At 41.5% G+C, this 15,371-nt stretch overlaps 3 protein-coding genes across 5 annotated transcripts in view; 2 read left to right on the forward strand and 1 right to left on the reverse strand.

Moving 5' to 3' along the window:
* LOC134468703 (coiled-coil domain-containing protein 186-like) overlaps positions 1 to 8,216 on the forward strand; it is a 28,743-nt gene extending 20,527 nt beyond the window's left edge. For both annotated transcript variants that reach the window (XM_063222589.1, XM_063222588.1), the window contains one exon: positions 6,144 to 8,216. In XM_063222589.1, the coding sequence (XP_063078659.1) occupies positions 6,144 to 6,760 (617 nt within the window). In that variant the 3' untranslated portion in view covers positions 6,761 to 8,216. The remainder of the gene's footprint in view (positions 1 to 6,143) is intronic.
* The window catches only part of capn3b (calpain 3b), a 117,696-nt gene that overhangs the window by 85,432 nt on the left and 16,893 nt on the right, over positions 1 to 15,371 (reverse strand). The window lies entirely within an intron of this gene.
* On the forward strand, positions 9,381 to 15,325 carry LOC134468704 (moesin-like). Of its 2 annotated transcripts, none has more exons than XM_063222590.1 (2): positions 9,381 to 10,237; positions 13,389 to 15,325. In XM_063222590.1, exons 1-2 carry the CDS (start codon positions 10,195 to 10,197, stop codon positions 14,126 to 14,128), a joined length of 783 nt encoding a protein of 260 aa, XP_063078660.1. In that variant the 5' UTR covers positions 9,381 to 10,194; the 3' UTR covers positions 14,129 to 15,325. The 2 variants fall into 2 exon arrangements, with proteins under 2 accessions (XP_063078660.1, XP_063078661.1); XM_063222591.1 differs by lacking the exon at positions 9,381 to 10,237 and adding an exon at positions 11,857 to 11,980.

The raw sequence follows: 15,371 nt of genomic DNA on the forward strand, positions 1-15,371 counted from the left end.
TAGCCTAATTGTATGCAAGAAAAACCTTCTCCTCTAAAATAATGTGTTTCATTAGTTATGGGCATGCTTTATAACTTATAACTGATATGTAGGCCTAGATTCGCAAATAGGCCCATTTCTATTTTGAAAGATAGATATAGGCCTATTACACAGGTTACAGTAGCCTATAGCAAATTATGATTATGATTGGTCTACTTCATCTTAGAAAATGTCAATGTAGATAGTCTGTTAAAAAAAACAGCAACGATTCCATTTCTTTCTGTGGTCGTCTGTGATATATGATAATTACAGAGTAATCAGTGATTTGGTAATCTGACATTTTCAAATATATTGGCGCTTTTGAAGTGGCTTTTGAATTCATATTTATGTTCTGCGCGCTATGCGATGAATCACCATTAATCACAGAAAGTCATTGAGTTAATGTGATTAAAGATTTTCAAGTTTGCCCACCCCTAGTTTTTACGCGACATGGAAGTAATTGTGTTAACAGTAATGCCGTCTGGGATTTGCTAAAGTAGGCTAGTCTGGGCTAGGCTAGGCTAACGTGAAGCACACATTATGAAAATAACATAGACAGTCCATTAGGGTCTGTGTACCATTCGTTCTTTTGTTTTTCGATTCAGAACCAAATAACAAAAAAAGAAAAAACGGCTGGTTATTTCATAATTTCGTTTTAGTGACAAACGAAAAAACAAATATCGATCTGAATTTCCAAAATTTATTTTGAACTTAATTTCAAAACAACGCCAATGAAAAAAAGCCAACGTGCTATTTTTTATTTTTGATATTTTCATTTCTCAGCCTTATGTGCCCCGGAAGTACATAGCGTTTGCCCCTGCCGTTGGCGATGTTGCGAAACACAGGACGATGTTGCGCTCCACCGCGTCTCTCGTGGCTCTCATTTGACAGCGCGCACGACTGACATAGTTTTAAATGTCGTAGGCCTTGGCTACCTGAAGAAGGTTTTATTAACAGTTTTGTAATAGACAACGACCACCGAACACTGTTTTGGTGTCTTGTGGGCTTACTACAGCTATTAGCTAGGCTTATCAGCGAAGCTGTCTTATGGAACAATGTGGAGATAGCCTATAGTAGCCGAATGGGATCTGGATTATTATTATTTTTTTAAGGCATCTGTTTTCTAGGAACCGAAAGGAGCTGACTTTTGGTGGCAGGTGGTCGCGTCCACCATGACATTTTGACATTGTGTTGTTGTTGGACTCTCGGAAATAATTGCCCTCTGACGTTTTCCCCACTAGCCATCAGATCTAATGCCAAGCATTATTTTGTCATGAACCCTAGAAAGTCTCTAGTTTGCCAAATAAAATCGGTCTTCCTGGCGAATTCATTCCCTTTGTCATTGTCCCTCTTTTTCTGTTAGTAATTTTGACCTGGATATGTTTATCACTGTCATTTTTCTAAACCTACACAATGCGTGCGCAGCACTTAACACAGCAGGCATCTATCAAAGGAACGCACCGCGTGTGTGAGCTGCATTCTCCTTATCCCTCATGGAATGGCAAGCCATGTTGAGAGACTTTAATATAATTCAATTTACTCCCGATTTGGTTGAGATATTAGGCTTCAGTAAAATGTCAGCACCACATCAATGTTATTTTGGCAAGTGTAATGTGCTGATGCACGTACGACGGTGAAACAAAACGCATAGGCTTACAAATAGGGCGCAAGGCTATTCTTCCCAAAGCTAACTGTGTTCAACGTGTTTTTACACATTCAAATACTCCCACTAAAGACATCTCCCAAACTCAACGATGAGTGCTGCCAGTGCACATTTCACCTAGCACCACACACGTGGACAGCTCGCAGTGCAATACAAGGGCTGCACCAGCTGCAAATGCCAGAGAGAATGATCGCACCTAGAGCTACTCAGAAATGTAACCTACTGTACTGATGAGAGGGGGTGAAGTTTTAGCTCATATTTCATTTTCCAGTGTAAAACTGATGCTATTGATTTTGTGGTAATTGCCTCCATTTATTTTACTGTAAACCAGCATTTTGGACGGCTTTCATTTGTGATAGGCTATGGCTCGCATTTTTGTTGAAGTTTTGTAACGTGGACTATCTTCTACGTGTATACTTTTGTTTTAGTTTGGTATAATTACGGACAATGCAAATTACTGAGTTTTGTGTCATTTTGGCATTTTTTGGAAGGAATATAATCAAAATAGTCCCGCCGCGTGGATTATTGTTTTGTGACGTGCATGTGAGAGCCTTATGTCGGCTAAGGGTACAACAGTATTGTTTGGTTGTATTGTTTGGTCTTTTGTAGACTGTCTGTACGTATTCACTCATGAAACTGTAACGTGCTTCACACATAATGCCGCCAGAGACGTTAGAATTAAAATAATCTTTGGTGCCGCGATTTCAGCACCATGGACAGAGGGCGCCCGTCCACGCAGGCAAGGCGCGTCAGGCCATGTAGAAGGACATGAAAGCTTTTCTGATACATTTTCATAAAAAATATTGTCGTTTGGATTTGCTTTAGACTGTGAATTTCACATATATGTTTCAAAACACCTCTTCTGACAACATCCAGTATGGATTTAGTTATGATTTTAACCATCAAGGTCAGCTTGTAGGCTATAACTTCCGGGGTACATACGGCCGAGAAATGAAAATATCAAAAAATAAAAATAGCACGTGAACCTTTTTTTCATTGGCGTTATTTTGAAATGAAGTAGAAAATAAAATGTGGAAATACAGGTCAAAATTTGTTTTTTCGTTTTTCACTAAAACGAAATAATGAAATAACCAGCCGTTTTTTCGTTTTTTGTTATTTGGTTTTGAATCGAAAAACAAAAGAACGAATGGTACACGGACCCATTAGAATGCCAAGATTCGAAATTCATCCAAAAAAACACAAAAACGAGTTAAATAACACAAACATAAACCGCTTCGTCAGAGATTCTAAGAGTATTATCCAGTCTCTCTTCCAGAGAAACAAAACGCTATCTTTGGCCAAAGTAATCCTGCTTCGGATTGGTAGAAGCATGCCGTTTTCATGTATGGAAAGCTGCAATGCCGGGGTGGACATTAAAGTGATCGGGAGTTTTCCCGGCCCAAACCATCGACGTGGCCCACTGCGACAACTAATTTTATCTTTTTTTGTGTCACTTCTTGTGTCTTATTCTTACATTAATATAAATTAAGTTGCAACTGCCAGCTGCATCATAGTGGATTAAATAGGTCCAGAGCCCCTTCCTAGAAAATCTGTGGTTCTACTACCATGTAAGCAGCATAATTCCCCCCGACCCTCCCACGTGTTTCAGATAGTTTGGCCCAAAACTCGTCTTTTTAAATCTCACTGGCGCGAAACAGAGCGTCAGTGATGGAAAGCAGAAAGAGTGCTAAAATAAAAAAAAGAAAGGCGGTGGCAGCAATGTGTCAAATTAACTGACCAAGACAAGCTGGTAGGTTACTGAAAGAGATATAGATAATTGGCCTAATTGTGCATTTTATCATATAACGTGGCGAGCCTTTGTAACTGTCACAACTGTCAACTTACTGTCAACTTTTAAAAATATCACAATGTAGGCTATAGGATTATCTATGCTTTAAAGTGCATTCCTATTTCCGTTGAAGAACCGAAAACTTGTTGCTTTACATGCCAGTTAACCATTTTGATTAACAGATTCCCAAACGCTTGCTTTATAAACCCATGCACAGGTTGACGCAATAGACATATTAGACTCTAGCCTATGCAAATAGGCTATAACGTGGCGATGTTCAACTGTCAACTTACTGTCAGCTTTTAAAATGTCACAATGTAGGCTTTATGGCCTATGCTATGGTTGAAGTGTATTCCTATTTTCATAGAAGAACCGAAAACGTGTTGCTTTACATTAGGCTACATTCCATTTGATGAAGAGAGTTGCCAAACGCTTCATCACGCATTGCCTTGCATTACCACCGGCGCGCACTATCAGCTATTAACGCAATGGATAGCCTATATTAAACAGGGGGTATTACATTTGTTGTTAAATAGGCTATTTGTTATTAAATGCACGTCAAACATGCAGTTTAAATCATTTATAAGTGATGCATACCAATATTGCTCTTGGTTTGGGCGCACGGGGACAGTTTAGTTGTCTTTCTAAAAATGTATTACTGGAGAGTTTGTACGTTCTATCCGCGGAATCAGCATCGTGAAATCCCTCAGCGAATGACCATTCATTGTAATGTGATCCGAGACCCTACACGACCTCGGGAATCTATTCTATTTTCAAGTTGCAATGCCATGAATAGCCTACATGCAGACACGTTCGCCCTACATCCTGTGCTTGCAGTGTGTATCCTTCCTCAACGAACGGAATCCTTACATTTGCCGTTTTTGATAGACAGTTTCAAAGTCGCCGCCTTGCTCTGCAATTAGCCTATTTCGTCTCGCTGTTATAGCGTGCACGTGCAGCATTTCCACAGGTGCGCAAACATCAACTCAAGATGAAATGTCTTCTTTAGCCTATGGAATGCTTTCTAACATCAGCGCAGCAGATGATCCAGATGAGGGCAGGAGTACGGCCAGGTAGAGGAAGAGAGTTAGTCAAAATAGATGTTTATGATGATAGGCCTATAAAATATGGCATAGTCTACAGAAGAAAACCATGATATATGTAGGGTAAAACGTGTAGATGATTTAACAAAGCCACAATTAAATAAGTAAACAAATAGGCCTAAGTGAATGAAAGGATAGGCTGTATGCAGAATGCAGTAGGCATGGAGCCCAGGACAACAGTGGAAACGGGCAGCAGGATTTAAGATGAACTAGGCCTAATTGCTGAAAATGCATCAAAATAAGACCAAATGAAACAGGCAACCACTGTTTACAGCCTACATTCGCCTTTTAGCCTACATTACTTTTTAATAGTTAATTGAAATCGTTAGGCCTACATTTAATTTAATTGTTACAATTAATAATAGGCCTAGGCGATTGGGAAGTCAGATGCTAAGAGGGAGGCGAGCATTTTGTCCTCCGGATCAGAGTGGCCTGAATTTGAATTAAATTCCCGGACTGAGAAAAGGGTCCACTACGGGCCTGGAAAGCTGAGGTTCTCAGCTTTTAAACAAATGTGTCTTTAGGTCTAACTCAACATTTTCTGTGGCTGTTTGAAAAAATGTATTTTTGAATGGGTTTCAACGGCTCCAATCCCAGGTCGCTCACCATTTCAATTTTGCGTGCTCCCGTGATGGGGGATGCTGACGTAACTGCAACCCAGGAATTGCCAACACTGGTTGCGTTCTGCTTTGATTCAAAGCAAACATGCGGTTTGCTTTGGTCCCGCCTCTTTGCACAAGACGAAAGGCGGGCTCAATCTGAGCCAGGCAGTGGGCCGCGCACGACAACAGAACACAGAAGTAGTCTAAAGTTATGAGAGATAGATATGGTTCAGTTCGTATCGATGGGGGCAGTTCAGATACAATGCATCTCGTGTTTGTTTGCGTTTTTTACCAATGCAGACGTTTGCAAATCGATGCAACTGCATCGCAACAAGTCGTTTCGGTTCTCTGATGCGCATCAGTGAATCTTACCATGCCTAGTAATAGTAGACTAGCGTTGTTCACGCTCAACATGCCGAAAACGTATTGTGTAAGCCGGCGGTTCAAATAATATAGCCAAACAGCTGTGGCTGAAGCATGGACGTTCGGTTCATTTTCCCGCAAAAAGGGGCGTAACGCACATTCACAAGCAAAGTATCCGGATGCCCCTTAGTGCGTATTGGGCATGCTTTCTCAATTTCTCATCCAATACATTTTCTTTACTTGTTAACTGTCGATAGGTAGAGGTTAGGGCTGTAACAATACTCTCAAGTCACAATTTGGTTTGTATCATGATTTTTTACCTACGGGTCAATACACCCCACGATCTCATTAGAAGCTTGGAAGCACTATCTCATTATATCTTATTGTTGTTTTCTGAACTGATGGATTACAAAACTTTGAAAGAGTGAATCATGATACTGCCTCCTTACATGACGATACAGTATCGTGACTGTTCGATCCAATGTTGTTACAGCCCTATATTGATGATTGTCAGGTGGCCCACAGTGTCTAATGGTGCCACCTGGTGCTTGTGTTTGTGTACTGCATGTGCACGTGACTTGTCTTTTTGTCCTTTTTCTTCACAGTTGACTCTCTGATGCAAGAACAGGAGGAAAAGATTCGTGCCGAAGAGCAAAAGAAACGAGAGGACTTGGAGAAAGAGCTGGGAGATGCCAAGCAAGAGCGGGACAAGCTGAAGACGCAACTGGAAGATGCCAAGTGGATGCTGGGAGATGCCAAGCTGGAGCGGGACAGCCTGAAGTCACAACTCGGAGATGCCACAAAGCAGCTGGGAGATGCCAAGAACGAGCTGGGAAATGCCTTGGAGGAACGGGACAAGCTGAAGATTCAGCTGAGCGATACCAAGTGGGTCTTGGCAGATTTCAAGCAAGAGGGGGACAGCCTGAAGTCACAACTCGGAGATGCCACAAAGCAGCTGGGAGATGCCAAGAACGAGCTGGGAAATGCCTTGGAGGAACGGGACAAGCTGAAGATTCAGCTGAGCGATACCAAGTGGGTCTTGGCAGATGTCAAGCAAGAGGGGGACAAGCTGAAGACGCAGTTTCGAGATGCCACATGGGAGCTGAGAAATGCCAAGTCGACCCTGGAGAAGCTGAAGACGCAGCTGGGAAATGCCCAGCAAGCACGGGAAGATGCCAAGCAGAAACTGGGAGATGCCAAGCAGCAGCTGGGAGATGCCTAGAGGGAGCTGGACAAGCTGAAGGCGCAGTGCAACGCCGGGCAGATGGCGAGCAGCAGCCCCATGGCTATTGGGCTTCTCATCTTATTCCTGCTAGTAGTGCTCCTAGGTAGTGCGGGGGCCCTAAGCCATCCGTGCTGAACAATGCCTCGCTTTAGAATAGGGACCCTTATTCCACATCTGTTTTCACACTGTTCAGGGTTTGTTCACACTGTGTGTCGGGAGCTTATAGGCCTACATATTGTATTCTGACACTTACTACTTACTAATGAAGAGAAATATAGGCTTACTGGTCCTTAGTAAGGTTATATTGGTAATAAATCCTTAATTGTGCATGAACAAGACATTTGCGAATACATACCTAACAAATGTTTGAAAAACTTTCAGACTTTTTACATGGAATAACTGAAAAATATCAGGCGTAGTTTTTGTTTTATTTGTAACCATCACTGTAACCAATGACATGCAACTGCGGAAATTTGTAGGGTGTAGAATGTAGAATGTGTAGGGACAGGCTCATGGCTGCTTTGCTGTGTTTTTATTTTTCATTTAGATTACGATTTCACTCTCTCTTATGCTTTCTTTCTATACAAGACACATTTATGGGATAGCAAAGTGTCCTGTGAAGTATGTATGTGTGAATGGGATAGAATAAAAAGCTGTTATTGTCATTATGACAGATTTGTGAATAAGTGACTTAAGGCATGCATGGCAGTTTATTTATCTATGTCATGATTCATCTGTATTTGTGTATAGCCATCTCTGGTGTCATTATGTACATAGGTACATGTGTAAGTGAGGCTACGTGCCCACGACAACGATAATGATAGAGGTAAATGTAGAACATTTCCACAGATGTGCCTATCATGCCCACGGCGTGTTCTTAAGCTCAAAACGCAGAAAACACAAACGCTTGCCAAAGTGAAGATCTTGAAAGCGGTCCAACCTGTCGTCGCCGTTGGAACGAGTGCACATGTTTTTTCTTAGCACACGCACCTGGAAGGAATATAATGTAATATTCACTCTGAATATCCTATAGATATGAGCGTTGCTATGTGTGTCCATGGGTAGTATTAGACAGATATCCACCCTCAAACGCCCGTGGGCACGCAGATAAATTGTGGAGAAAAAAAAGCACTTCTGCGTTTATGACTTAGACCGTTGTCGTGGGCACGTAGCCTAAGTGAATGTCTGTGATGCTGAAGAAGGTAGGCAACTATGCCGGTGGAGTACGTGCGTGCGTGCAGTAACTGCTTAGATAAAGGATGGCGGACACTGGAGGAAGGAAGAGAACTCTGAGTCTTCAGTAAAAGATGGAAAGACTGGCTGCTTGCACACACACACACACACACCAACGATAGATTAGATATGAGAACTGTGTGTGTCTGTAATATGCTTACTATAAAGACCTGTTGTATGCAAGAATGATTTAGTTCTGATCATGCGAATCGATGGCCTGCATATGGTGTCGAGGATAGATGAAATGAGGAACTCTGGAGCTCTGTAAACATGTTTTATTTAAATAAAACATGTTTACAGAGCTCCAGAGTTCCTCAATTCATTACGTTCAGACACACTAAGCCATTGTTAAGGTATGTTACAAATGTATCACAAAAGTCTCTGAAGGTACTCTGTAACTTCTATCAGGATCACCCGATCAGGACAAGCAATCAAAATTGACAAGAAAGGTGTAACAAAACTACTTTATAGACTCTGGGAGGGAAGAACAGCGTTCTTCTGATGATACAACTGTATAGCTGTATTTTTATATTGTTGAGCTGAGTATCCTCAGTAAACTTTGACCATTATTGACAAATCTCTGCCTCTGCGTTTGATCCTTAGACCTGTGAACACGATTCTCACAAGATTGTTTCGATTCTAACAAGAACACGATTCTTACACTAACCATCGCTGACCCCACACACACACACACACCAGCACACACACACACACCAAGTCACTAGCACATACGTACACACACGCATACATGCACATACGAGTCACTAGTGCGGCAGCAAAATGCACCCACTATTGATAGTTTTAAAGTGGCATTCCACCGGTGGAGACATGAATATGTATTGAAAGTGGGTCATATAGTAGAATGGTAGCATTTCTAATTTGGTGCCTTATTAACCGAGGAAAGGCAGAAAATGAGCTGACAACAATCCCCATAATGCATTGCTCTCAAGCTCCGCAGGCCAGCACGCCCCTTTTTAGGTGACGCGGGAGTGGCTACTACGTGCCTAGGAAATAATAAATGATCGCAGCCATCAGAAAGCGCTTCCTAATAAATTGTGCTTTCACTTGCAAAGTTAAAAAATGCTTCGTTTTCAACCACATAACCCTCATTGATCAACCAGCAAAATGTTGAGCAATTAGGGGTTGTCGATGTCAACATTGCATGTTCGTTTTTGGTGTTTTGGTGTCTGGTTAGCTAACGCTGTGTTATTACCACAGTTATATCACCAACAGGAGTTTGCTAGTAATTGTTGTTTCACTTACAAAGTTCAAAAATGCCTCGTTTTCAACCCAAAGACCCTCCTTGATCTACCAGCGAAAAGGAAAAGAACGAAACAAAATAAAAAACTAAAACTCCTACAGATAAGTTAGCCACGAGCTTATCCTATACCCGTGGCTATACTCTGTGACATTGTAACTATGTGTAACATTGTGACTATGTAACATTTACACACAAGAAAGCAATACATCAAGGGATCACTAGGGGAGTGATTAAAATAGAAGATTGATTGATTACAATGATGAAGATATATAAAAGATTGATTTCAATATTTAAAGGGAGCAACATACACCTTTTTTGAAGAAGGTATGGTAGTTCGGATGTTGGTGGCTAGCTTTATTAGCCACAGTATAGCGACGAACAGCAGCGGGCTATGGACGAAGCTGAAGCTGCAGCCACAACAGTCGAGGCAGACAACCTGGACACAGAACAAGAGTCTGACTGCTGACAAGAATTCCAGGGGTGCGAAACTCGGTAGAAGTACGACATGCATTAAGGGCTACGTATCTTGCTCAGGGATACATCGATGGGGTCAGACAGGGCGGGGCTCAAACCTGCAACCTTCTGGTTGCCGAACGGCTCCTCTTCCACCTTCGCCAGGCGCAGCCAATGAGGCCTAGCCTGGTACATTTTTAGTTCTGACGATCTGGATTCAAAGCCTCAACCCCTCCCTTGCTAGCGCAGGACTGAGGTGATCTTAATCTGAACTATGAAAAAAATGTTGATGAGAGTGTAAACGAAACAGAGAGAGTCTAACAGACATAGCAAAATGGAAACACATCCCGTAGTAAGGACGACTCACCTGCCTGGATGAACTGGCTAATGATAATCAGGGGAGTTTTGCTATATACAGTGCGTACTGTGTAGAGAGCTGACCGCTTCACTTCATTTGATTGGCTTCAGCTTCACGAATAAGAAGATGCTTATGTATTTCTGTCAAAGCCTCAAAAACATGGCCAGAGGTAAGATTCAAACTGTTTTACTCATCCTATATTTACAATTTGTCATGATCTTAATGTCAATAAGAATTTAACCACAGCCTTTCCTTAAAAAATGGTGTTACATTTGTAAATGGTGTTTTGACCAATGAAAACAGTAATCAATCATCCTAAACTTTGTCTTTGTCTTGAGCATGTTTGACTTTGGCAATGACAAGAATAAAAAAAATCTGTTAGACTGAGATTTTACAAAATTAATGTTGCCCTAGAAAGTAGAGAATTAAAAACTGTTGGAACAGGGTGAGGTGAATAAGCTTTTTCAACTTTATGTCTACTTTTTTATTCTAGTTTTTCATCTTTAAAAGTAGTCTGTCTGCTTCAGGTAGTGCAGTAGCACGCAAAGACAAAATGGGATATGTTTCTAGTAGAAGTACCTGACTTTCTAGACCATCATTAGTTTTCCCAATGTGACTCCTCTTCTCTCCGCTCGGATTGAAACTCACCTATTGTATCGTCTGTATGTTGTTCATGTGAAATGAGTTGTGACGTGGAGCATTGGTGACCCAGTATGAACTGGGCTCAAAAGCCGGCCCGGGCACTTTTGGGTGTAGACCAGACCTTGTCACAGCCCCATCGACAATATTATTATTGGAAGTCTAGTCTGTTACCAATATTATAGATTAGGGTTTCTCAACGGGGGCTCTACAGCTGCTACCAGAATGGCAATGACCAAGTCGTAGTGTATTACTAAAGGGCCTGTGCTATGCCATGCTATTGAAGTACTATGGTAGTTAACTGTTCAATGTCTATTACGGCGTGCCACTGGATGTACGGCGTGCATTAAGGGGTTAGATATGTAGAACATAAACATTCTTGTAAAATACAACAGATGATAGCCTGTGCTTGCGACGTGATGATTGTAAATATAGGCTAAACAATATGTGCTCCACTCGTGGCTGAGTATGTGAACCAGACTGTAGTGGAAAGTGCGCACATCCAGCAAAAAAGCATCAGCAGGTGCCAGATCAAAAAACTATCACATGTAGGAGCGGGAAAGGATCTGCACATCTTCAAGATGCCTGAAGAAGATCGAATGATCGAAACGTTGCTCCCAATAAATTAAGTCTTTTGCAAGCAGTGTGCAGATCCTTTCCCGCTCCTACATGAGTATGTGAACCAACCAACAAACCTGTTTCTCCCCCATGAGCCACACATCAGACCACGAAGCCTAAAGAGATTAAACTTGTCAGGTCACATTCTTCGAAATGTGTCATTTTCATTTCTTCTTGTTCAGTCATTGTTCCATTTGTAAGGAAACGGAAATTGAGAATGCTGTCACCTTTTTGCAACAGCCAATTTCTTTTTGAATGTCAAGTGCCATAAACATTAGTAGATTAGTAACAAATTCCATGATTGTGACACTCAAAGGCATTTGTGAGACAAAGTCAATATTAACAACAAAACAGTCAAATTGGAAACTGTAGAGGACTCCAAATGAACAGAAATACTACATATACCTTTTGCAAACCAGATGGAAGCTTTCAGAGTTCGAACTGCTCATTGTGCAAACATATTAGGCTATTGACCACCCTGATACATCAGTACGGTCTTTAGGCTACCTATGTACTTCTGAGCAAGATATACACACTACTACAATGCGTCTGTGTTGAAATTTCTTTTTCTTGATTAAAGGGAAATGGAAGAGGAGGATTGTGTTTGCGGTCCCCTTCCTCTTCCTACTGGGCATAGTATTCATGGTCACCACAGGTCAGTAACTCTGAATTGCAGCACCATAAAGCTGGCCGCACATTGGCTCCGACAGCACTGCAGCAAAGAATATACATCTCTAACAAGAAGCGACAGTCAGGTCTTTTATGGGAAACAGTCAATAGTCAGTTTTGAGTCAAATCCGCCATTCTGGAATAAACAGGTAGTCACGTACGCTACTCTTTTATGACCAGTAGCCATAGCAACGTTCTTTTGCTATAGGAAAGACCGCAGATCTAATGCTAAAGTTAGCATAATATTGCTAGCTACTTTAGCAACTTTAGCCAAATAGATAACTAAGGTCTGCACTGATTGTGCTGAAAAAACACAAGATGGTATAAGCATTCATAAATGAAGAATTTACGATAGCTACATAAATGTATTTTTACCATATTATGTAGAAATCCTGTACACATTCCCAATGCATTCCAATGTAATTTGTCCGATATTCATTCCAGAATGGCAGCCACGGCCGAAAATAATGGGACAGAATGTTGCTATGGGACATAGTAAGGTCGCCAAATTCCGCCCACTTCACTAATCACTTCTCTGAAAACGTGATAATATCACTATTTCAAATACTATTTAATTATGCTATCGTATATTTTTGGATAGCAGCAACAGTGTAGATGAGGTAATGAGCAATATTAGCTAACATTGGTAGCCCTTTCTATCGTAATTTGGCGATAACGTCCAGCATGTCCAAAATCTAGTCAGCACAATCAGCACAATAGCTGTCGCCTCTTGTTAGCTCCACCTTCTTTGACTGCAGAGCACTTTCGCTTCTGACATAATTCGGACCCCCAAACCCAATTTCACACGGACATAGCATTGAATCGAACCCCCCTTAGGGCAATCTGTGGAACATAACCCCCCAGGACCATCGCAAGCGAGTGTCGGGCAAGATTTCCTCGTCTAAGATAGAGTTTTGGCGGCTTTTAAAACAGTCGCAGATCGCAAATCGTAGATATCAAACACTGCAGGCTCAAACTACACGACTCCCGATTTTGTTTCCGTTTTGACGTTGGGTAGCGCTGCACACATGAAGAGACAACTGTCAATCAAACTGGTAACCACCCAAGACAATGCCCCACATTCTATTTCCCGTCACAATATCAAACAGTGTTTGATATCTACGATTTACGATTGCCGACTCTTTGAGCTGCCAAAGTTCTATCTTAGAATGTCACACACGATGAGGAAATCTTGCCCGACAGTAGTCGTGCAGTTTGAGCCCAGCTTAACTTTCTCAATTTCTCATCCAATAGGTTTTCTTAACTTGTTACGTAATGTGTAGTGATGATTGTCAGGTAGCCCACAGTTTCGAATGGTGCCACCTGGTGCTTGTGTTTGTGTACTGCATGTGCGCATGACTTGTCTTAAAGGTTTTTTTTCCTTTTCTTCACAGCTGACCCTCTGACGCAAGAAAAGGAGAAAAAGATTCGTGCTGAAGAGCAAAAGAAAAGAGAAGACTTGAAGAAAGAGATTCGTGCCGAAGAGCAGAAGAAAAGAGAGGACTTTGAGAAAGAGCTGGGAGATGCCAAGCTGGAGCGGGACAAGCTGAAGACGCAGCTGGAAGATGTGACACAAGAGCTGGGAGATGCCAGACAGGAGCTGGAAGATGCCAGACAGGAGCTGGAAGATGCCACACAGCAGCTAAGAGATGCCATGCAGGAGCGGGACAACCTACAGACGCAGCTGGAAGATGCGAAGCAGCAGCGGGACAACCTACAGACGCAACTAGAAGATGCCATGCAGCAGCTGGCAGATGCCACACAGGAGCGAGACAAGCTGAAGATGCAGTTTCGAGAAGCCACGTGGGAGCTGGGAAATGCCAAGACGCACCTGGAGAAGCTCACGACGCAGTTGGGAGATGCCAAGATGCAGTTTAGAATTGCCCGGCAAGAACGGGAAGATGGCAAGCAGCAGCTGGGAGATGCCATGTGGGAGCGGGACCAGCTGAAGGCGCAGTGCAACAGCGGGCAGATGGCGAGCTGCTGCATCATGGCTATTGGGCTCCTCATCTTAGTGCTACTGATCTGCTGCTGCATGTGTCTGGAACATATGGCTAAAGAGCCACATGTAGATTTTTTGCAAACTTTATATAGCTCTTACATACCCAGTAATAACTCGACAATACACTCTTAACATGTTGGGCTTAATTGAAATACATGCTTTTAATTGTATTCAGTGTTTTGAAAATGCATGGCTCTCACGAAAATGTCTTTCTATTATTTGTTTTTTATGGCTCTCTCTACCCAAAAGGTTACTGACCCCTGACCCTACTGATCTGCTACTGACTAGAAGTGAAAATAATAATCTATATGCATCAATCCTACGGTCGATCATCGAATCGCATCGCATCGCATCTTGGGGCTTTCTTAAGCATCGAAAATAATCAAATTGTTGCCTTAAGAAATCAATAATAAAGATGTCAAGATATCAATATATAAATCAAGACATCAAGAAAAAGTATTAATCTACAAAGAATGCGCTTATAGTAGAATCACATAGTACAGTGCACACAGATGTGAGGGCACAATATAGCTGCTAGTAGCAAACTTGACTGGTATCAAATTCCATCTTTCAACTATCTACCCTTGCTGTTCGAAAAAAAAAAAAAATGACGACTACTGGTCGAAGATGGTTGACCTTGATGGATTACTCAAAGCATTGCTAAACCAAGATACCTATAACCCAGCCATAAGTAACCCTGAATTACAATGCACCACTAGCTCTATGACCAAGCACTTATTGGCTCCACACAAATTAGTGTTAAATGTCAGTTTAACAGTCAAATTGTAAATAGTACATTTAAAGTCTATTACACATTTTGAAAGGCATTATAGAATGGAGTGAATAAACAATAATGCCCTATTATTATTAGTATTATTATTTTAATAATCATTATTATTATTATTATTATATAACATATGAATGCTGGTCTGTGAAAAAAATGGTTAGATGACCCAAAAAAGTTAGGTGACCCAAAGACCCAGTAGTTGGGTTGCAGTGCTATCATTTGTGTAAGGAGCCCAGTAGCACCATATTTTGAATCCCATGCAGTGTTGTGTGGTTTGCTGAGCCTTGTATTCTATTTTTGTATTGTATATATATGTTTGCTGTGCATGTATTTTATTTAAGCCACTAGGGCATAGACTGAATGAAGCCATCTCTGTGAATATTATCCTCTTGTTTGTCAGTGTCCTGCCACAGATGTCGTTATTAAACAAGTGTTTCTAACTTTTTGCTATTTAAAAGAAGATTTGCATTCTGACAAAATAAAGCCTGGTGAAAATAAAAGAGAATGTACTGCTACCCTTATTATATCCTGTCTCTCTTGTCCTGAACAAACCTTTGTAGCCTTTGTTTTGAGTAGAACTAACTTGTT

Source organism: Engraulis encrasicolus, chromosome 18 (assembly GCF_034702125.1).
Source record: "Engraulis encrasicolus isolate BLACKSEA-1 chromosome 18, IST_EnEncr_1.0, whole genome shotgun sequence".
Lineage (NCBI taxonomy): Eukaryota > Metazoa > Chordata > Actinopteri > Clupeiformes > Engraulidae > Engraulis > Engraulis encrasicolus.